This window comes from Gobius niger (assembly GCF_951799975.1).
Source record: "Gobius niger genome assembly, chromosome: 2".
Classification (NCBI taxonomy): Eukaryota; Metazoa; Chordata; class Actinopteri; order Gobiiformes; family Gobiidae; genus Gobius; species Gobius niger.
The window spans coordinates 39,182,984-39,206,596 of NC_136853.1; the positions used below are offsets into that span (position 1 = coordinate 39,182,984).

Below are 23,613 nucleotides of genomic sequence, written 5' to 3' on the forward strand. Positions count from 1 at the left end.
AGCTTTGTCTGGAGGCGCTTGCTGATGTTGTGGGGAAGAGGTGCAGCTGTCAATCAGACTAGGGCTGAAAGATATGTCGTTATCGTATCGATATTGAGGTTTGAACATTCAAGATATAAGTAAGTAAGTAGTTATACTTTATTAATCCCTGTAGGGAAATTCATTCTCTGCATTAGACCCATCCTCAATGCCGCTGGGGCGACCTGTAGGAGCAGTGAGCTGCCAGCGTGGGCCGGCGCTCGGGGACACATCTCCATGATGTGCAGCCAGGCTGGTGGTCAGAAACACCTCACTGGAAGATTCACTGGGGAGAACATATTAATAATATAATAATAATAAAAGTTAATATTGAAAAAGCAAGATATAAAAGATCAATAAAACTACACTATTTTGTATTATGTTTTAATTTTTCTGGTTTTCGCCTAACTTATAGTTATATCGTATCGTATCGATATCGAGATACCTGGCATGAATCGAGATATGAAATTTTGTCCATATCATTCAGCCCTAAATCAAACCAAACCCCACTTGACTTGGGCCCTCTCTCTTTCAGATTCTAGAAAGATCAGAAAGTTGCTTAGAATAGCCAATCAAAAGTATTTTGCCCCTGCAGCAGCGCTACTGGCTTGGTTTAGGGGAGAGAGAGAGAGAGTGTAGAGGAACAACAGCAGATCACATTCATGTCAACCAAAGTCCGTGTATGAGTGATTAAAAAAAAATGTGCTCATGATAGTAAAATGCGAGACACACCATCAGTTTCTGTGATGCAGGATTTGGGATGAAAATGCTGTGCAGTCCCACATAATGCAGGACAAATGGTCACAATAAGTGTAAAGCTAACGTCACATTAACTTTATGCTATATATTATTTCAAATGTTTGTGCACTGACGTAGTTTTGTAGAGTCAACTTTACTTTAGTGGTTAAAGCAGAAGATGCACAATCTGTTCCAGCCTTATCATTTACTTTCATAAACAAAGACAATGAGCTCTTTTATTCATTGCACAGGTTTATTTTCCTTCTGACTGTAACGCTTTCAAACTGTCACTGCAATGCTTTTGTTAACACCTCCATTTGTCTCATCATCCTCCTCGTGAATGACTGACAATCTTCCGGCTGCTCTCTCTGCTGCTGCCTGTTCAATAAAAACAAACCCATCTGAGCTCTGAAAGCATTTTGCTTCCTCATATAGTATGTAGTCCCAGCCCCAGGAAGAGCCATTAGCCAATCAGGCCCCAGATCAGCACCTTAACAACAAGCAGGCAGGGAGAGCGTGTAGTGGAGAGAGGGTGCCCTTGTGGTCCAGTGGCTCAGTGACCTTGCCTGGGACGCCATCCATGTTTTGTGAATCAGTGCAATGAGCTCCCAACCAACTTCTCACTCATTGGTGAATAGACAGTCACTGTGAGTAAGATTAATATTTAGTGTACAATGAATGGAAAATTATTGAAGATAACATGCAATTCTTTCAATGAGATAAAGAAATCTCATTAATCTCATGTGCAACGTACATTTACCAGCAAAAATAAGATACATTTTGAGACTTACAACATTTATTGGCTAAACTGTAAGTTGTTTGTTTTGTTATTTTTTTCTTCTTTTGTTGCATTTAGAACATAATGCTTCCATTTAGAACTAAGTTTACAGTGCAGAGCTTTTTTCCCCACAACCCTGAATGCCTCACAGCCTCCGGTGCTGCTTTGCTTTCTAATTATAAGGAGGAAAAAGACCTGATGGCTACCTGTAGATATTGGATTTTTATACAAAAGAACATTTCATGATGATTTCAGCTGCATCAGGGCAGGTCGGTCAGATGTTTATCTGTTCACCATCTTTTGTAAACTCTGACTCTGACTGTTGCTTCTGCTGCTTCCAACATTTGCAACCCTGCACGTGTTTGTGTTTACATGGTGAGGGCGCAGGTGAGGATGAGGCGTGCGATGTGAGGTGGAGGAGGTGTGGCGCTCGTCTGCTTCTACAAGGAAAAGTTGAAGGTGGCGCATCTAGTGATGCAATGTGGGAATCCGACCATTCCGGTCACGCAAAACGGAGTAGCTGAGGGCAGCTTTAAGATTAGAAGAAGAAGTTTATTTTGAAACGCCACACATTAATAATGAATGAATAAGCCACATCTTTTATAATATTAATATTACGTTACATTGCCTGGTCCTTATTATAAATAATTAAAACAATGTGAATTCTGCGATTTATTGAACATTTTGATTGCTTTGTGTGATATTAGTTTGACTTGTAAGTGCATCTGTCCGACCTGTGCATGCATTACACTTTCCAATTGGTTATGTTGCTAAATGCAATATATAATTTAATTTTAATGCTGCACAGCACAGGTTTCTCATCCACTGATTAAGGCATTTCTGTGCTGCACAGTGTGATTTTGCTGTGTGCTTTGGCGAGCTGCTTAATCTCTGAAGTGTCAATGTTGGACTGCTGCATACCTGCAAATGTGGACTTTGATCCCTTCTCTCTGAATACAGCTGCTCTGGCGGCTACTTTGCATCCACTGGCCTATTTACACACCTGCTACATGCACACACACATTAGGCTGTGAGGTATATTAGCCTGTTATCTTACAGAAGCGTGTCGCCTGTGCAATGAATGAGCTCAAATTAGATTATGGGATCCATGCATGACTTGTGCGATGCCTTTTATAATCTTTGCTAAATACTGTACATGTTTATATGCAACAGCTGTTGTCCCTGAATTGAATACATTTTCTGCAAAAGCAATTGCACTCCTGACATAAATTAGGTCAATTTTGTGTTCTGCTTTACCGGTGCTCTACCACATACTTGATGTTTTTATGATGTGTGCCCTGATAACCCTGAGGACAATTTTTTTTCTGAAGTCTCGTCTTGCATTTCATATAATGCTCCAATGCAACATCTGCTGAAGTTTGTCACTCATACACAATCGCACCCAGTCATTTGCACTTTAATTTGCACCCTGCCTCTTCCAAAGTAAACACATGCAGCTGGTCTTCCCATTGGCAGACACTACTATTCAATAACAGACGTCATTGTTTTTTTTCTTTTTAGAAGTGTGTGTTCTGCAGAAAGGAATAAAAAAATAATTGAACTTGAGATAAGTTTTCCTGGTGACTGTGTCTCTGCCCACATCCAAACTCCGTTCCCAACTTTGGCTCTTGAAAAGTGATTTTGTAAATCAAGAAATATCAGCCTTCTACATCAAGAAATGTCCAGCATCCTCAATTTATAAGCCTGTTTTTTTTTATCTGCCTTTAACTTCTAACTTAAGAGGTTAATTTTAATACATATGTTAAAGGGGCTAGATGCTTGTTTGCCATTTTATACTCACTACTGCCATCTCAGGTCATACGTGTAACTGCACCTGCTATATTAAGCTCGTGCATGATGGCACTTTGGTCCCGAATTAACAACTTTTTGAGTGACAGTTCCTGATTTTAGAGGCAGTTGTGGTGAACAGGTCTGAGCTCATTCTACACATTACGGGATGGCTGGAACATGTAGGGGGAGGAAAATACATTATTTTAACCTTTTTTTTTTTAACTCTGTATAGTCCCTTTAAGCCGTACCCTTAGGTGTAACTTTATATCAATCACTTATTTTTGCATTTCCTAAGTTTACCCTAAGCACACTTAACATTTGTGTATTTCTCCTATTGTTGTGTGTGTTGACCTGGGTGTTTCCCCTCAGGTAGCTGGGGTGTAGTTTCCCTGTGAACCCAGACAGTCTCAACCCTGGACCACACCCTCTGTTCCTCCCCAACCCACTCCCACAAAGAGACATGCATAGCAAGAACCGTAAGTGAGGCCTGTTAACGTGTATACTTTGTTTTATAATATTGTTTGTGTCTTTTATTTTAAAAAAGCTCTACATCCTGTCTGTTCGCACTTGATGTCGTGTAAAGTATCTCTTCCCTCCGTTATAAGAGATAAATATTTCGGGTTGCTCATGAGGAATCATGCAAGGCTACTGCGTATTAGCCCCCCCCCTTCATGTGTGTCACGGATGCTTGTACAGATACCCTCCATGTAATATATGTATCATGTTTATCTGTCCAAAATATTTTCTGAAATCTCCTCCTGTAGTAACAGACTTCAGATGGTGTCAGGCAAGTTGTTAATTAGCGAATAGCATGTTGAATTGATTTGAAAATACTCAATTGTGTCTGTGATAGCGTTCTGGCACCAAATTTCAGTCTCGTGTTACAACACGGCCATCTGGCATTGTCAGAAACAAGTGGGCGAAAACACCAACTCTGGATGAGTCTCAAGTGTTAATCAGATGCAAATGAGATGCACACACATTTCTCCTACCAGTAACAACCTGTTGATTGATTTGGGTGTTTTTGAAAATGTTTTGTACAATTTTCAGAGAAACGTCATGGTTCCCCGGTCCCCTCCAGGAGTCCCCTTGTCCCAATGAAGCCCAAGGTCTCAGCGGTTGCCCCGGCTGTGAACCCCAGTCTGGGTGACACTTTGCCCTTCAGGGTGCCCAAGGACTACCCGCACTCGCGCTTCAACAAGGCACCACTCGCCGTCTACCCTCCGAAGGGGGCCCGCAGCAAGACATGGTGAGGATCTGCTGTTGCTGCAAAGTCATACTGGCTCTTGTCACTGAGGGTTATTCACTTTTGTCATATGTTCCATAGCCCTAAAAGTACTTAGCTATTGCTGGGTTGCAGGTTTAATAATATGATGATGTCACTGGACCCAGCGGGGGGCAGGAGCCAGTTTTTCCTATTAACAGCATTACACTTTCACAAGTCGTAGCTAAAAAGAAAATTTATGAATTAGAGAAATGATCATTAATATCAGTCACTGGGTCCATGTTCTCTCTGGACAAGACCAAAAATTTCCTCAAAAACAAAGCAATTTTTTTTCCTCTATATAATAGTATAGGCCTTTAGAATGCTGTGATGTCACCTGCAACCCAGTAATTGGAGGTTTTGCTCTATATTTATTTATTTTTAATTATATCTGTGTTATTGTAGTGTATCTCTCCCCGTGGTCAGCCTGGAGAAGATGCCCTGTCTGAGCCGGTCCAACTCTGTGTCCCACGTGCGCCTCAACCCCTCTGCTCCATCAGTCCACAAACCCGGCTCCGTCACCCCTCCTACATCCCAGCGTTCGTCCGAAAAGCTTGTAAATGGCAGGGGCAGTGTTGGACCGCCGACTCCGCGCTCTGGCACCTCCCCGTCATCCGTGGATGGTCGTCCCAGTCCGGCGCGTTCTCCTCTGGACAGACGGCCGGCCTCCACCACCTCTCCCTCCTCTCAGCTTGACCGGAAACCCTCTCCCTCCCCCTCGCAGAGATGTAGTGCTTTACCCTCGTCGTCATCTTCGACTCCGGATAAGAAGCAGCAGAACGGAACCAAGACATCAGCTGTCAGATCACACAGAAGGCTCTCAGGTTCGAGAATTACTCTTTATACCATGAACTGTGGTCTGGACACTGCATATGAATAAGTTTGGTCCTTTTTAATAGGTCAAATCAAATGGCCCATACTTGGCTTGTACTGATCCCATGCCTGGATAAACAAACACAATAGCAACAATATAGAGTAGAAACTAAATGCCACACTCATATGGGAAATCAGGAAGATTTGCTCACTTAACTTGTCTTTTCAATGTCTGTTTCTCTGTTATGTTTCTTTTTATCGGTGTAAATTCACATCTCAGAGCCAACACTGGGGTCATGTGACATATGAGGTTCCTGAAGGATGTTTTCTTGCTGTTTCTTTCCCCTCTGTGCTCATTTACACACTGTGATTCGTGAGCTCCCGCTGCCCAGAAGCAGATTGACTTTTTGTGCACCTCTTGTGTTGTGGCCTGCTGTTCTTCTCTCTTGAACTTTCACTCTTTTGTGAATTTCTTCAATCCCTTTTTGCTGTTTGTTATTCCGTTTATAGATCTGATTTTTTTCCGTTGCATTTTAGGTTTTCGGGCCATTCCATTATTCTATTGACCAGGGGTCTCCAAGTAAATTTCCCTGGGGGCCAATTATGTCGGGAGTATATTGCCGGGGTCCATAAACAAAAGCTCCTGTAAAATATGTTTTGATTGTGAATATTCTATTGAAGAAGCATCTCTCAATAAATGACTAATAATGATCCGGACTGTAGCTTCATAAAAACAGCTTACACTTTTATTGCACTGTCCATTTACCACATGGCTATAATGTGTTGTTTATATCCTGATCGTTTATCAGTGCCCTCTGCTGGACACATGTGGAGTTCTTCACTTTCTTTATTTAAGTAGCCCCCTAGTGGCTGGAATGACCATTTTGATTATTTCTTTAAAAATTCATAGCGCCGCACAGGAATGATCTAGAGACTTACTCTTTTTTTTGACATACTCAGGAATTTCAGGGGCCATAGTCAGGGTCCATATTAAGTCATCTATAGACCATTCTCAGTCTCTGTATATTGGTTGGCAAAACAGGTGTTTTTATTATTTAATTTAAAAGGTTCCATTTTAATTTGCATAGGCACCGTTCCAAACAGCTTATTGCCAACCAAGAGTCACATTACTGAGAATGATCTATGCTTATTGTATGATATTATTTCCTAATAACTACATGCAAGTGAGCATGTGAAGGTAGTGAAGCCAGTGGTGGTTCCAATATGACTGGTGGTTCCTGGGTTGTTAAGAGCGTCATTTTGCTTAATTAATTGTTGGCCCTGCTTCTCTTTGCTTTCAGTGAGGCTAAGATTTAACATTTTGATCACCGTGGAGTGTAAACTTACTAGGAATTTACCCTGGTTTACCTCTGGTTCAGGCTGGATTTTTTGGGTTAGTTGGTAGAGGCTGAATTGGTTCAATTCAATTTTCCTCTGTATAGCCCAATAACACAACCACAGACAAAGACCCAGTAGAGAGAAGGAGAAATCTCAAAGAGAACCACATTGAAGGAGAGATGCACTCCCATAGACAGACAGATATATAGGGTTAAAGACTGAAGTTAATGTCTAGTGCTTGCTGGGGCGTCAGAACAGCAGGAGAGGAAGGGAGGGACTCTTCCAGGTAGATCCGGGGATCACAGGGCACAGATGGAGCTAGCTTTCTTGGGGGTATCATCACTGGGGCATCAAGCAGCGAGAGCCATGCATCTGTGCTTTTCTCCTGGTCTGGTCTGGGGTTTGTCGTACTGAAGTATTGCTCTTGCAGTTTTGGTCTAATCTTGACCCAGTTCTGAATATCTTCTCTAAAGTGTTTGTTTATTGCAAATCCAAATATTTCCTGAAACAAATTAAGTGGTTTCAAAATTTTGGCACTGTATCGATACGTTCACATTGTCTGATGAATCCTCTCTAACCTTGGGAGGTGTCTCATTGTGCAAACATGGCTAGATTACAGGGATTATGGCCTAGGGCAGCAGTAGATTATAGCTGTCTGAAAGAAGCTCTGTTTACCTTAACCTGCTGACTACAGGACACATAGTTTACTGAGTGAAACAAGTAGTTTTACTCAGGATACAATTCCATATAGAATGTAGGGATCCCTTTTCTCCTTGGTGCTGTATTCTTTTTAACTTTATTTCCAAAATGTATATTCATGTTCACCGAACATCCTTATCCAATAAATATAATTTTTTGCAATCATCTTTATGGGATTGCAAGAACATCAATTGAACATTAATGTGAAAAATGGTTGCTAAAAGTCCAACAATCCCCCAAAATTGCTGCAAATTCATTATCTGATCAGTCATTATACTAAATGAACAATGAACGTTCATCAATTGCTATTATTTAGAGACGTCTGGCTCTGCTTTCTCTGCAGTTCTGCACACTCCTCAGAGATCTCAGTTTCATTTGTAAACACCTCTGCTCTGAACATCTGTTTGCAACTCAAAAACTCAATTGTTGTTGTTGTTTTTTTGTAGGAAGAGTGTTTGATCCAAATAAACACTGTGGAGTCCCGGACCCTGAGACGAAGCGGCCCTGCACGCGCTCTCTGACCTGCAAGGTAAACAAATATCATCTTAGAAAACAGCCTTGACACCAAGAGAGGCTCATGACTCACAACACTACTACCTTATTGACAGAAACAAATACTGTTGGTACTGTCTAGTGTTTGTTTCTTTACTTTTTTTTCATTATTATATGGATTATATGCTACAATTTGACATACAGTGCAGAGAAAAAGTGAGTACACCGGCTAGAATTTCACACATTTCTGCCTAAATCGGTCACTAAATGTGGTCTGATCTTCTTCAAAATCACAGGAATGATTAAACAGTGTCTGCTTAAACTGATACCACCCAAACATTTACATTTGATTATATTTTTATTGGCCATAACATGTAAACATTCACAGGAGAGGGTGGAATAAGTAAGTACACCGCCTGAATCTCACTGAACTGCAGCAGTTTTGTAAAGAGGAATGATCCAAGATTCATCCTGATCATTGTGAGCGTCTAATCTGCAACTACAGAAAAGCAGTTGTTGCTACAAAAGAAGGATCCGCAGCTATTTAATAAAAGGGTTCACTTACTTTTTCCATGCATGTTGTGAATGTCTCAGTTTTTTTTGCAAAATATCTTGAAAAACTTGTGAATTCATTTTTCTATTGATGATAGAAACAGCCCCTCACAATGATTTTCCCTGCTCCAGACTTCACAGTGGAGATAGGGTTTTTAATGTGTGCTAATCCATTTTTCCTCCACATATGACGTTGTGTGTTCTTCCCAAACTGTTCAACTTTGGGTCCACATATTTTTCCAGTAGTGCTGTGGAGCATCCAAGAGCTCTTTCGCAAACCAAAGTTGAATAGTTTGGGAGGAACACACAACGTCATGTGTGGAGGAAAAATGGAACAGCACATCAACATCAAAACCCTGTCCTCAATGTGAAGTCTGGTGCATCATGGTGTGGGGCTGTTTTGTTGCCTCAGGGCCTGGACAACTTGCTCTCATCAATGGAAAAATTAATTCACAAGTTTAAATATTCACAACATGCATGGAAAAAGTAAGTGAACGCTTGTATTAAATAGCTGCTGATCCTTCTTTTGCAGCAATAACTGCTTTCCTGTAGTTGCAGATTAGACGTGCACAACGATCAGGATGAATCTTGGATCATTCCTCTTTACAAAATTGCTGCAGTTCAGTGAGATTCAGGCAGTGTACTTACTTATTCCATGCTCTCCTTTGAATGTTTACATGTTATGGCAAATAAAAATATGATCAAATGTAAATGTTTGGGTGGCATTAGGTTAAGCAGACACTGTTGAATCATTCGTGTGATTTTGATAAAGATCAGACCACATTTACCTTTTCCTGAATGCCGTTCTTGGTTAATACTGGGTAGAAATGTTAAACTAATGCAACCTCTACACTTGGCTTCATGTGGTAATTATTATTATTATAGATGTTCGTGAAAGCCAGACCATATGGAGGAGGATTATATACTGTGGCAAGAAAACCTAAAGCTAGAACTACAGTATGATTAGAACAGCAAAGGTTGTTTGACCGGCTACCTTCCCAGTTCCCAGATAGTTGGAAAGGCAGAGAGCTGAGCCGTGCAAAACAATATTTACCTGTTTGTCTGTTTGCAGGCTGTAATTCCGGTCCAAATGCTCTCTGGACTGTATCAAGGCCTCTATAGTCAAAACTCTCTCTGACACACTCTCTGGCGCAGGTATAGTGTGTGAATCTGCTATTGACCTCTTTACTGTCTTCCTCCCACAGTCCCACTCCTTGACTCAGCGCCGGGCCGTCCCAGGAAGAAGGAAACATTTCAACATACTTTTGGCTGAACACAAGGGCAGCGCGAAAGAGAAGGAAGGAGCCAAAGAGAGACCGAAGGAGAGAGATGCAGCGCACAAACGAAAAGAGCTCAGCTTTAACCAGAGTGTCCCTCCTCAAGAGGCGAGCCCGAGCAAGCCTCCGTGCCCCAACGGACGACCACTGTCCATCTTGAAGCTACGCCTGGCCAGTGCACACGTACCGAGGTGGTACGCTTCAGTTGTGTTTAACTTTGTGCTGTATTGTAAAAGGAATTAAGGAATATACATAAGTCCATCACTACAGACATTTAGTGAGATGTTGAAGCTCTTAATTTAATAATAATGTTTTTTTATGTGATGATAAGGAAAAACGGTCCTGAGAAATACATGATACATTCTGCTATGGTGAATATGTACAGCATGTGTATAATTTTGAGAGATGGACTACACATAACTTTACTTTTACTATTACTATTTACTCGTGAATCTTTCTTTGTAGACTACTTTTGTGTTTTTGTCTATCTTGTACTTTATTTCAGTATAGTTGTTATTGTTTATTATTTAACGCTGAGTGTGTAGAGTTTTGCTCATTCTACTTCTTTCCACAAGGGGATGCTGTAGCTGAATGTGATGCATAAAGTCACAGTTCACAACTTGCTTTAGTTGAGATTCAGGTTTCAGGTCATTTGCATTAAAAGTATCAATCCAATGAACAACAAAATCAAATTAGGCTTTTTACCTGAGGTCAAATGCATGTACAATGATGGTACGATTTATTTTTTTTAATTTAAATTAATTCTGTTTTAAATTACTAATGCTTAGCATTAGTGAATAGCAGTACAATCCTAACAGTCCTGTAATACAGTTATACTGTTTAATAGCATTATTTACTTAAGCTTGAGATTTCTTTTTATGTATGTACAACACAGCCCTGTACTGTGTTAAATATAAATTGCCCAAATCTGTGACATTTTTGTATGTTTTTTTTTTTTTTTACCCAGGGCTCCCACTTCCTCCTCATCCACGCCTCTGCCTCCTGCACCCACTCCTCCCTCTGCTTCAAATCCAGAGCCGTCCCCCTCTGGCTGGACGTCTTCAGCTGGAGACGGGGGTCGACCCTCCAGTGACGAGGGAGACTCTGAAACTCCAGAGGACGCTTACAGAGCGGCTGTTCACTTCTCCAGTCAACACCCACAACCTTTAGGGGTACATCATATTTCCATACTACTATGAACAGTTCTGGATGACAAGAGTGGTAAATGTAAAGTGGTAAATTTGGGCGGCATGGTGGTGCAGTGGTTAGCCCTCGTGCTTCACAGCAATAGGGTCCCGGCCGGAGGAGGCCTTTCTGTGTGGAGTTTGCATGTTCTCCCCGTGTCTGCATAGGTTTCCTCCAGCTACTCCAGTTTCCCCTACAACTAAAAAAAGTACAATAGGCCAGAATGAATGTCATGTGTGAGTGAGTGAATTGTTGGTGTTGGTTGGAGGAGCCGATGGCACAGACTGGTAGCCTCGCTTCCGTCAGTCTACCCCAGGGCAGCTGTGGCTACAACAGTAGCTTACCACCACCGAGTATGGAGTGAATGAATAATGACTACATTGTAGCGCTTTGAGAAACTTGGTGACACAGGCTTGTAAAGGGCAATACTATTGTAAGCATTTATTATTATGTAGAGGAGTTGACTAAATTAACACTAATCTCAGCCAAATTGAAGGCAGAAAAAAAGATTGTGTAGAATATATCCTCTGTATTTGAGACGCAGACACTGTAAGAACATGCCCGAACCCAGAACCTTCTAGCAGTGAAGCATGACTGCTGTGCCAACGTGCCACTAATTATGAATGAAGCATGTCACTGCACTGCAGCGCTCTGCTGACCTGAAAGAGAACGCTTTGAGCTCCGCAGAGGTAGGGCCAATCCTTAAAGGGCAGCTCAGAGGCAGAGCCTGTTGCTGCTTAAAGCGATGCGAGCTGAAAACCACGCACTGGAAGGGCGGCAGGTCAAGATGCTCTATTGTCCCTCTCTAGAAGGTGCACATGATGGGGGCTCAAGCTCTTCTCAGTTTTCTGAGAAAGTTGAGACACTGATATCCATTCTTGACCAGTGATGTAGTGTTTGTGGACCCGGATAGGTTCTCTGATTCTCTGATGTGCACCCAGGAACTTGGTGCTGGTCACTCTCTCTCAGCAGCATCGCTGATTGTCAGACATGCGGGATTCGCGCTCTCCTTTGTCCTCTCCACATTTAGAGATAGATTTTTCTGTGTCCACAATGTGACTAGGCTTCTCAGCTCACTCTTGTTGTTTGTCTTGTTTCCATTGCCGGTGAGACTCACCACTGTAGTGTCGTCTAAGAACTTAATGAAGAGGGTTGAGCTGTGCTCTGGAGTGTAGTCATGGGTCAGCAGAGTGAACAGGAGGGGGCTCAGCACACATGCTGTGTTAGTTTTTTTAACGTATTTATTTATACTGTATATACATTATCTAAGGCTATAAAACATAAAATACCAATGCAGGTGTGTTTAAAACGGCAAAACTACAGAATAATGGATAATATAGGACCTTTATTATGTTTGTAATATGTTTGTTTATTCCTCAGTTGTGCATATTCAGCAGTCGACTAATGGGACGGGGCCACTATGTGTTCGACCGACGATGGGACCGGATGAGGCTGGCTTTGCAAAATATGGTGGAGAAACACCTCAACTCTCATATGTGGAGGTAGCCAACAATCTACAGTATTTGTGGTAGTGTAACGGCACTTTAAGGGCCACCATAGTAACTAGTTTTAATGTGAAAAGAAGTGAGTTTAAATTTAGGCTCTGTTAAATATTCAAACCAACCACTCACGCACAGTGATCAGTAAATGAATCAACAGACATCTCAAGATTTTTCATTAAAAAATAAACTATTTTGGGTTAAAACTGCATAAATACATAAATATTGGCTGAAATGAATGGGTCATGTTGAGAACCACTAATGCACAATCCTGGCCTCTCTCTGATAGGAAAGTCCCACTTGCAGCGGAGAGCCTTCAGTCTCCCTCCGGTTTCTCCTCATCGCAGCAGCTTCACCCTCCGTCCCCTCTCTCTGGCAGCTCTCCAGTCTCCACACCCCCAACAAACTGTTACACCGCGACCTTCCCTCAAACCACGGGGATGTTTAGCATCCGGGACGCCCCACATTCCCATACACAGACTGCACTGGGCAAAGCGGGCAATGGCACGCACAAGTCGAGCCGCTCATCTAAAGTGACTGAGGACTCTAAGAAGAGGAGAAACTCTACTTTCTACCCATTCTCTTCCTTGTTTCCAGCAATAGATAATCATAAAAGGAATGGTAATAGCCACCATGCAGCGTTACAAGGTGGAGGTGGGACTGTTGCCACACCCGCCCGCAGAAAAGAGCTCGGAGGTGGGGGAGGAGGGCTGTGGAGCAGTGCTGAGAGCTGGATGTCCAGAGCTGATGGGTCTCACAACTCGCCACATAGGTGGGTCTGAGATCCTATTTACTATCTAGTTTGATATTAATATTTAATCTTGGCTTTTTTTGTAGGCATAGTTGTTCGCTTTGTGCTGCTGTGTTTTTTTTTTAAATTTATAATCTGCCAACTTCAGTCATGTCTGAGTTGTAATTTTCATGAATGACTATATTTAATTTTTCTTCTCATTATTTCAGTCGTGATCCTGGTGTCAGCTCACCATACACTTCCAGTAAAGATGCAGCCACAGCTCCCAGCCATCCACTACCCTCTCCCTCTGTCCCGCTGGCACACAGTGGGAAAACAGAGAGTCGAAAAAGGAGGAGCCCTAGCTCATGTAGAGGGAAGGCCAACAAAGTAAGCCGCCCAGGCGAACTGGAGAGCTCATTTGGAAAAGGGAACGACGGCAGTGGGATCCTGGCCTCAGGACCAGAGTCTCCTAGACAGGTAAAAAGACACATACTGCTAGAGTGACCAGATTGTAACCAGCCAGATGTGGGACAAAGCAGGACAATGAGGGACAATTTTAAAGACGTAAAATTACATTAGATTCAAACATTATCATTATTTTACATAAGCCTATCAGTCAATCAATCACTTTCATTTGTTATAAAAGTGCATGCATGGTGAAGATTCCCAATAATAAATACCCACTGTGCAAACATTAGCAGAGCAATAATAACTTATAATTCAGTGCTCGCAAAAAATGTATACAGAAACAATCTGCAGCAAAGTATAAAACATAACATTTTATTTAATAGCAACAGAGACACCAAAGTGTTTAAACTAGTGCTGTCCAGCGATTCAAATATTCAATCGCGATTAATTGCATGAATGTCATAGTTAACTCACAATTAATAGCAAATTAGTCATACATTTTTATCTATTATAAATGTCCTTTGAATTACCATTTTAATACTCTAACCGGGTTCCTGAAATGTAAAGCAAACTTGCGGTGCAGGTGCGTCAGGTTTTGTTTTCTTGAGTTTAGACAAAAGAGTTTAGCTCTTCTGCTCCAAATGCGTGCACATACTGTATGTGACTGACAAGTGATGAAAATGATGCAGCAGCACGAAGAAAGGCAGAGCTAAAAGGCGACAGCTTCTTACTGACCTGAGGAGCGCAGCGTCGTAGCGTCAGGTAAAGGCTGCTGCATTATAGCTCCAAACTTCGTTCTGTTTGACAAAAAGAGTTTTCCATGATGGGGTGAAAGTAAAGCATCTGGAAAGTGTCTGCTCCTCGTTTCCTGAAAGGGCATAAGCAATTTCAAAGCTGTCCTCAGCGGTGGTGAAGGAGGTGCGGGAGGTGCGGGAGGTGAGGGAGGTGCGGCGCTGGTCTCCTGCGGCACAAAGTCTGCTGCTCTTTGCGTGTGTGGCGCATCTAGTGACGCAATAATGTGAATGCAACGATGCCGGACCGGCAAAACGGGGTCACTTAGAGTAGCTTTAAGAACAATTGTTTTGCGCAAAAACGTGTTGCGAATGAGGCCCATTGTTATTATGATGGCATTCAGTTACTAGTGAAGTCTTAAATGACTATGACTATGTTAAAATGCCACTGTGCAGGTGAAGTTTCATGTGGGTTAACATGTGCTCGCTGATTGTTCAAGTCATCATCTGTACTGGATCATGGGAAGTTTACAAAACAGTACACGACGACGAGGGAACAACCCATCTCCGTGATGGTAAACTCCGGTACAACTGACCGCCTACACATATACATGTACCCTCTCTGTTTGCAGGTCAAGATGCACCACTGACAGAAACCTGCTTCCTGTTTGAATGTTGGGCAGCTGCAAAGGCCACCGCCGTTTGTGACCTTTGATCTCACCTCACAGACAAAACCAATGGACCGCTATCGCACTCTTTCAACTCTGCTTTACCTAATGGCGAGATGACGACTAAAGCTCTGGAGATTTCAACCACATTTAGACTGATTGTACTTCTTCCAGCCTGACTTCTTTTGGAAACATTCATTGAAAACTGCTGTTCTGAACTCTCACATGTAGAAAGGGTATTTGCCTTGCCTTTTTTCTTTTTTTTTTGTCATTACAGCTCAAAAAACTCCAATGCAATCAGAGCTTTCCTGGTTGTGTGTAAATCACTTCAACTTCCTGTGTCTGTACAGCTTAAGAGGAAAATCATATTTGTTTGGTGGCCTTGAAGGAGTCCCGACACAACTACTGTAGGATTGCGTCACTTCTGACTTCCAATTTTCCTCTATCGCAAAAAGAGAGTAGCCTCAGTTGGAGAGCTGTATCCTCTTCTCTCAACCCTCTCCCTTCTTCTTTTCATCTTCTTGGAAACAGCTGATTATTTCTGTATCTGTTCTGCTCTTCCTGACTCCATACAAACCCATGTTTGCCTTTGTGTACCCAGCATGCCGTGGTAAAAGTGCACTTACTTCCCTTATCTCCCTCTTTCTCTCCATCTGTCTATCTCTCGTGGACTCTCACAGCCTCCAGCAGTGCCACACAAGGGAAGAAATCATCTGTGTTACCAATGCGCTCAGTATCAAAATAGGAAGAAGAAGAAGTAGTCTTCACTGACTTTTTACTGCGAGGAACACAAACTTCGGTGTCTGTGTATGAGCGTGCAAATGGACTAATTATAATTATGACAATGGATGTCATTTTGTACAATAATTTATCATTTATTGATGTTTATCTTGTAACTGACCATTGAGGTTTCAGCAAAAAATATTCCTATGGCAATTTTGAAGAAAATGTAAGTATTATGAAAGTTTGTATTGTTCAAATGTGTACATATGTTATTATTATTTTTATATTTATTGATAATTCCCCCCTTTTACAAAAATGAGCTACAAAAAGAGACTTATTATTAATGTTATGAATGTGTTTGGTCTGGTTCTCACAAGCGTGCAAGAATTCTATTGGCCTCATATGGAAATATTTCATTTGACCCATCCTTCAATTATGTCAGAGGTGGACCGGCTAGCCACTATCTAGCTTGGCCATATTTTGCCTGATCTGGTTTAGAGCTCCAGGAATCTAACCCGGGATCTCTTTTTGTGAAATGAGAACCATTTATTGCTTGACTATTGGTCGTTGTTGCAAGTTTGTAAGAACTGTCATTAAAAAGTCAGTGGACATCCTCAGTTCTGTACTGTGCCGTATAAATATAAATTTACCCTGTAGTGATTTCCACAGTATTATTCAAAAAGTACAAGAAGTCAAGTAATTGAAAGTCATTGCATTCAGTACAATAAAGCATGTATTTATTTCAGCTGTGGGCGGCACGGTAACAGTGGTTAGCGCTCGTGCTTCACAGCTAGTCCAGGTTCGATCTCCGGCCGGGGGGGTTTTTGTGTGTGGAGTTTGCATGTTCTCCCCGTGTCTGCGTGGGTTTCCTCTGGGTACTCTGGTTTCCCCTGTACATGTACAATAGGCCTGAATGAATGCAGTGAGTGAGTGGTTGGTGATGGTCGGAGGGGCTGATAGCTCAGACTGGTTGCCTCGCTTCCACCAGTCTACCCCAGGGCAGCTGAGGCTACATTAGTGGCTTACCGACTCTTGAGTGACTGAATAATTATTACAGCAGGGTCCCCAACTGGCGGACCTGGGTCCAGATCCGGACCTCCAGAGGCTTTAGTCCGGACTCCAAAGCCTTTTCATCCTCTCAACATACGTAATGTGTAAGACTGAATTAAAAAGTATCCAAACAATTTGAATAACGTAGACTTAAAATGGCAAAATGACTGTTTCATTGATCAGCTCTGCTATGTAAGTATGTGTATGTGTTATATGTTTCAACATTTTCAAGAGCAGTGACTGCATATTTCCGGACCCTGGACATATGTTAAAAGTTACGAAAGGAAAAGTTTGTGGACCTCGGGGTGGACAACAGTGTAGCGCTTTGAGAAACTTGGTTATACAGGCTTGTAAAGTGCAATACAAGTGTAAGCCATTATTATTTAGCAGTGTTTGATACTGATTAATAACAGCAGACACATTTGCATTTTTGATGATAGTCCCCAAAATGATAAAGGAGATCTTACTCTCTGTAGACGGAAGCTAATGTAACGATCTAATGTATTGACTTGTAAATCTGTTATACTAGGGATACTGCTTAACTGAACACCACTTATTATTGAGAAAGAAATGTTCACTCGTACAGAATGTGTTTGTTATTTTCGTGGAACCAGACCAAACTTTGTGAAAGAGGCTCACATTCCTGTTTGCCTGTGTGGTTTACCCTTTATACTTCCATTTGTACCTGTCCATAACTTCCTGTGCTATTACAATTGCTTGATAATGTTCTGCTCATTTTCTTTTAAGGTTTTGTAGGTATTTATGCCAGTTTTAAAAAAAATACCATTTGAATGAATTATGAATTATTCTCCACAACATCCAAATACGATGTTCAAAATCAAATCTCTCAGTCTAGTTTTTTTGACTAACGTATTTTCTTGCAACCAAAGCCTTTATGCCCTAACCCCAATTTGTGCAAAACCAATATATTGGCTTCACAGCGTCCCAAAGCTGTGAATGCCACATCAGGTACTTGCCAACTGCTTAGCGTCTATTGAATTGTACATATCGAGGTTGTTTTTGGGTTCCCCCTCTCTCCCCCACGTATTTAGTGCTTCCCATGTTTCACCATATTGGAGAGTTGGTCGTGTCTAATTGTGTATATTACAATTTCAAACCTACCTGACTATTACTGTAGATACATAAGCTTTAGGTACTTGCGGTGTATTAATACTTACATGCACTATAATACTGGCAATTGTGTCCTCGCTGATCTTCTCCGCCTGCTGCTGTTTGCCAATTTACCGACAAGGCCAATTAACACATTTGTCAGTTTAAACTTCTGTTGGCAAAGAGAGGTTTTGGTCTTGCCGACTTAATTATAATTGGTTACCTTCTCCCGCTTTGTACTGCGCATCTACAGAGCTTACACACGGATATCCTTGCCTTATGTCACAAATGAATAGGAAGTTGCATAAATTCCTCTCAAATCTGTTTTTTTTATCATGTATATTGTTGCTGTTGATTTTTTTTTTTTGGAGGTATCACTGTTTTTTTTGTAGAACCTTCCTTTCTTTGCACTTTGTAATAAATGCCCTGATCTTTAATCAATATCTATTTATATAAAGATTTGAGATATAAAGATTTGAGATGTATAAGAATATTGTATCTATATATTTGTAAAAGTATTTCGAACTACTGCAGTAAATGAGGAAAAGTCTATTCTTTTGTTGACAGAGCCCCTCAGCGCTAATGTTGTTCTGGTTTTTTGTATAGTTCACAATGTTGTGATGGTGGAGATGCCTTTTCCCTGACAGCAGTTGGATCAGATAATGAATTCCCTAAAAGTGAACATTTGCTGTAAGAGCTGTCTTCTATTCAGGCATTTATTAAAAGATTTCAAGTTGGTATCCTATTCTTTCTGTCTGTCTGTCTGTCTGTCTGTCTGTCTGTCTGTCTGTCTGTCTGTCTGTCTGTCTGTCTGTCTGTCTGTCTGTCTGTCTGTCTGTCTGTCTGTCTGTCTGTCTGTCTGTCTGTCTGTCTGTCTGTCTGTCTGTCTGTCTGTCTGTGTCTTTCCGTCTGTCCTTCCTTAAAATTCTAAAAAATGGTTACAGGAAATAAATCAAAACAAATTATTATATTACTCGTGAAGGTCCCCCACACTTTTGATTGGCCTTTTCCTGACAGCCCTCTCCAGACTGTGCTCATCCCTGCAGCTTGGGCACCTTTTTCTTCCACACTTATCCCTTCCACTTAACTTTCTATGTGTTTTGATACAGCCAACTTCTTTTGCTATTACCTGATGTCAGTGATGGTTTTCTGCACATCTGTCGGGTCTGCAGTCTTCCCCATGATGGTGAATTCTGCTGAACCACTGAGAGACCGTTTAAAGTCTCAGGAACCCTTTGAAGGTGTTTTTGATGAATTATCTGATGAAAGGGTGACACTATGAGCTACAATATAGTCCCTTTTCACAATATTCTAATATTCTGACATTTTGAATATGTTTTTTTTACAAACTGTATGCCAAAATCATCAATCAATCAATCAGTCAATGGTTTTGTATAGCCCAATATCACTTGCCTCACAGGGCTGCACCAAACATTAAAGCAATAAAACAGAGCAATAAATATGACAATGTAAAGTTCAGGTGAATGAAGTGTCCAGGCAATCATAATGTCCAAACCTTGGGAGAACCACAGGAGTGATCCACTCCCATGGACGGACAGGCTATAGAGACCCAGGGCTGAAGGATCCCTCAGCAGACGGGCCAAGATTGCAGACCGTCCAGTCCGTTCCAATATGCAGGAATCTGACAGGCACTCCTGAGGGAGAGTGGGACAGGAGACAACATGAGAATAGTGATGAACAGACTACAGATAAATTAAATAATGTATCATAATAAGACAAAGTCTGCAGTAAGAAGAAGAGGATAGCGTTCAGTGTGCCGTACTTCCCACAGCAGTGTTTTCCTAGGGCAGCTTTCCTTCAGGCTGTGGGTTAGAGCTTTACCTAACTGACCTGATATATAAGCTAACTCGAAGAGGCACGTTTTGAGCCTAGTCTTAAATGTAGGGACTGTGCCTGCTTCTTCAATGTGAGCTGGGAGTTTATTCTGGGCTGGGAGTGAGATATATCAAGCCTTTATTTGTTATCATTTTGATAATTATGACTCACAGCTTGTAAAAACCCAAATAAAACATCTAAAAAAAATTGTTTAAATGGACTGAAAGCCATAATCATCAAACAAACAAAGGCTTGACATACCAGTATCAAAATCAATCAATCAATCAAAACTTTATTTATAAAGCGCTTTTCCTACAAGGTTGTAACACAAAGTGCTTTACAGATTAAAAGCAGTTCCCGCCCACCCAACCACCCACTCTTCCAAACAGACACTGCTCACCCCACCCCCCTCCCCATAGCCACACACACACACACACACACACACACGCACACGCACACGCACACGCACACGCACACGATGAGATAATGGACGTAGTGCTGAGTCTGGGTACAGATGAACCAGGTAAGGAAATGCCATCAGAGGAGCCGTCTGCACCGGGAGCGGCACATCAGCCACAGCCACAGGGCACCACCACCGGACACCCAGCGGAGGTGCAGCAGAAACACCACACCTCCATCCGGGCACCCAGAGGACAGCACCCACACAGCCACAGCCGACCACCGCTCCCGGGGCAGAGGGCTCCCTCAGAGGAAACACTGGAAATTCTAAAATTCAATATGCAAATAACATTAGAATAATAGAAATATATATATATATATATATATAAAACTAACTAGAAACTAGTATAATAAGATAATTACAAACATAAATAATGATAAAAATAACTGAATAAATAAGTAAGTAGAAATCAGCTAAAAGCTAAGCTAAAAAGGTGGGTCTTGAGCCTGCTCTTAAAAACATGAATGTTCTCTGCAGCCCTGAGCTCCTCCTCAGGTGGTTCCAGAGGCGAGGGCCGTAATATTGGAAAGACGCCTCACCATAAGTCTTTTTGTTGACTTTAGGAATAACTAGGAGACCCCTGCCGGAGGAGCGAAGGGGCCATGAAGGTTCATAAGGTAAAAGCAGTTCTGAAAGATAAGAAGGACCAAGACCATTAATATATTTAAAAACCATTAAAAGAACTTTAAAATCGATCCTGAAACACACGGGGAGCCAATGCAGCGATTCTAAAACCGGTGTAATGTGGTCCCACCTCCTGGTCTTCGTCAGGACACGAGCTGCTGAATTTTGTTTATGTCACTTTGCATGTCATGAGTCCATCTCATATATAACCTTTTTCACGATATTCCATTTTTCCATGTTTCCCCTGTATATTATTCCCCTAAGACACTACGAGTTATGGAAGAATGACAGTAAATTTTCTATTTTTGTATTTATGCTGCAGCTCTGATAAGTGTTAACCTCTTAACCCTCGCCTTAACCAAGACCCTTATCTCCAGTTCAGCTTTACCCAAATCTAAAGGTTTACAGCCTAGAGACCAGTGTAAAGCTACAGTAAGACCTACAAAACTGATCTGAACGGATCTTTTACCTTGCGCTGTTGCCTTTTTTTTTATTTACATTTATTTCATTGCTTTCTTGTTGCTCTTTTGAGGCTTTTTTGTCACTTTTTCACCACATTTTTCATAAAAATTAACAAAAAATAATTTTTGTTTGTCACTTTTCTGTTGCTCATTTGTGGCGTGTTTGTTGCTTTGTTGCCACGTTTTTTGTTGCTCTTTTGCTGCTTTTTTATCCTCTTTCTCAGCTCATTTTTATTTCCATAAAGAAGCTTTTAGATTTAGATTAAGCCAAACTGGAGATAATATGCTTGGTTCAGGTGGGGGTTAAGAGGTTAAAGGTTTTTTTTTTTATAATGACATGTTTCAACCAAAAAACGTGCACAACATGTTAATTCTGACCATCAGCCTTGGCCCTACATCCTGGATCCCCGGGCACTGCTGTCGTCCACTGCTCCACACGGGTTGCCCCAGCAGTGTCATTGGATGGGTCAAATGCAGAGGACATATTTCCCTACAGGGTTAATAAAGTACAAACCTTAACCAAACTATTCCCAGGTTTATTTTTGGGACACTGAAGAGACTGATGGACAGATACTGAGGAGTAAATGTCCTGAATGGATACACCGAAACACAACCCTTTTTAAGAACATGGATCATAATTGTGCCGGCGCTGGCTGATTTAACATTTTGGAAGAACAACTTTGTCCTCCTAGTATTTTACAGTCAAACAGCAGTGGGGAAGGCGGTGCTTACATGTGCAGATGGCTCTAGCATCTATTACTGCTCTCCAGACGAATCTCTACAGCCAATTAGATTTGATTGAGCTTGGCATCCAGCAGATACTTCCCACCACTCTGTTTTCCTCTGAGCCTTTTCTTTTTTTTCTAAATAAAAGAAACATAATCTCATGTCCAGCAACACTGACATCTTGTGGTCAGCATCCTTTAACACGACCCAAATGTATTTCCTAAGACGTCAAGTCAAACGCATGAGTTATGTTTTGGATAGTAAATTTTATTATTGTTTCACATCATCCTGCTGTATTAAATAGCCGTGTTATGACTCAGGTTGATGAGCTATGTTTTCAATGCATAGATCTAATTGTATGAGCCATTATTGGAATGATAAAAGGCATATTGGCAGTTTTACAAAGTTAAATGAACACCAACATGACCATCAATTAGTCATGTATGTAAAACACATGATTTACTGTACAGTGGAAACTGGAAAAAATGACTTGCTTTTAGTAAAAAGGTCAGAGAATGGTTTTGTCAGCCCTGCATCAAACTGACAGACTTCTGTAGGTGCACCCCGTCCAAATGTCACTAAGAGGTGAAATAAGAAGTTGAATGAATGACTGACTCATGCAGAAAGACTTTTGGACTGATGTGATGTATTGTGGTAACAGAACAAACTGTCATACATTTGACACTATCATCTTAAATATTTGTTGGATCCACCAAATACAGGTGTCATGTAATTAGAATATCTTGAAAAAGTACATTCACTTCTGTTATTCAACTTAAACTGTGAAACTAATGTATGATATATTGACTCATTACATGCAAAGTGAGATACATATGTAGCCTTTATTTGTTATCATTTTGATTATTATGGCTCAGCTTGTAAAAAACAAATTAAAAATCTCATAAAATTAGAATATTTTGAAAATGGACTGCAAGCCATAATCATCGACATTGTAACAAATAAAGGCTTGCCATATCTCACGTTTCATGTACTGAGTCTATATCATATATAAGTGTCACATTTTAAGTTGAATAACAGAAGTAAATGAACTTTTTCATGATATTCTGATTATATGACAAGCACCTGTATATTTCCCGGATCGTTTATGTTTGATGATCAAATGGGGGATCAAATGATCACTTCTAAAAGTGTTTACAAATTGGGACTTTTAAAGTATAATGTAAAGTACATAAATGCAACAAACATGGGAACGTGAGAACATTGGAATTTAAATAATTAATTTAGAGGAATGATGGCTCTATCTTTGTTTGCATTCTGGTTTGGCAAAGTAAACCAAATGTCTTTCTTGTTGCAAAAAGTCACATACTTTCACTAATATGTCTTGTCTAAAGAAAACAACAGCAATTTGTTTGTTTGTTTGTTTGTTTGTTTGTTTGTTTGTTTATTTGTATACTTTGTTGTCCCCGTAGGAAAATTTGTCCTTTGCATTTACCCCATCCTTCGATGCCACTGAGGCGACCCGTAAGGAGCAGTGGTCGACGGCAGTGCCGTGCCCAGGGACCCATCTCCATGATGTGGTCATACCGCCTTTGTGATGCCCAATCCCGTCAGACCTTGGAAGCTAAGCAGGGAAGGGGCTGGTCGGTACTTGGATGGGAGACAGTTTGGTAACACCAGG

General features: G+C 41.2%; 1 protein-coding gene and 1 long non-coding RNA gene across 2 annotated transcripts in view; one reads left to right on the forward strand and one right to left on the reverse strand.

The window, feature by feature from the left end:
• Positions 1 to 16,089, forward strand: part of atxn7l1 (ataxin 7-like 1) — a 32,374-nt gene extending 16,285 nt beyond the window's left edge. Inside the window, exons 2-11 of the mRNA XM_079552448.1 lie at positions 3,695 to 3,801; positions 4,376 to 4,574; positions 4,995 to 5,413; positions 7,886 to 7,968; positions 9,689 to 9,951; positions 10,728 to 10,932; positions 12,326 to 12,447; positions 12,734 to 13,216; positions 13,405 to 13,654; positions 14,949 to 16,089. Of these exons, the coding sequence (XP_079408574.1) occupies positions 3,786 to 3,801; positions 4,376 to 4,574; positions 4,995 to 5,413; positions 7,886 to 7,968; positions 9,689 to 9,951; positions 10,728 to 10,932; positions 12,326 to 12,447; positions 12,734 to 13,216; positions 13,405 to 13,654; positions 14,949 to 14,966 (2,058 nt within the window). The 5' untranslated portion in view covers positions 3,695 to 3,785 and the 3' untranslated portion in view covers positions 14,967 to 16,089. The remainder of the gene's footprint in view (positions 1 to 3,694; positions 3,802 to 4,375; positions 4,575 to 4,994; positions 5,414 to 7,885; positions 7,969 to 9,688; positions 9,952 to 10,727; positions 10,933 to 12,325; positions 12,448 to 12,733; positions 13,217 to 13,404; positions 13,655 to 14,948) is intronic.
• The window catches only part of LOC306960201, a 508,646-nt gene that overhangs the window by 49,523 nt on the left and 435,510 nt on the right, over positions 1 to 23,613 (reverse strand). The window lies entirely within an intron of this gene.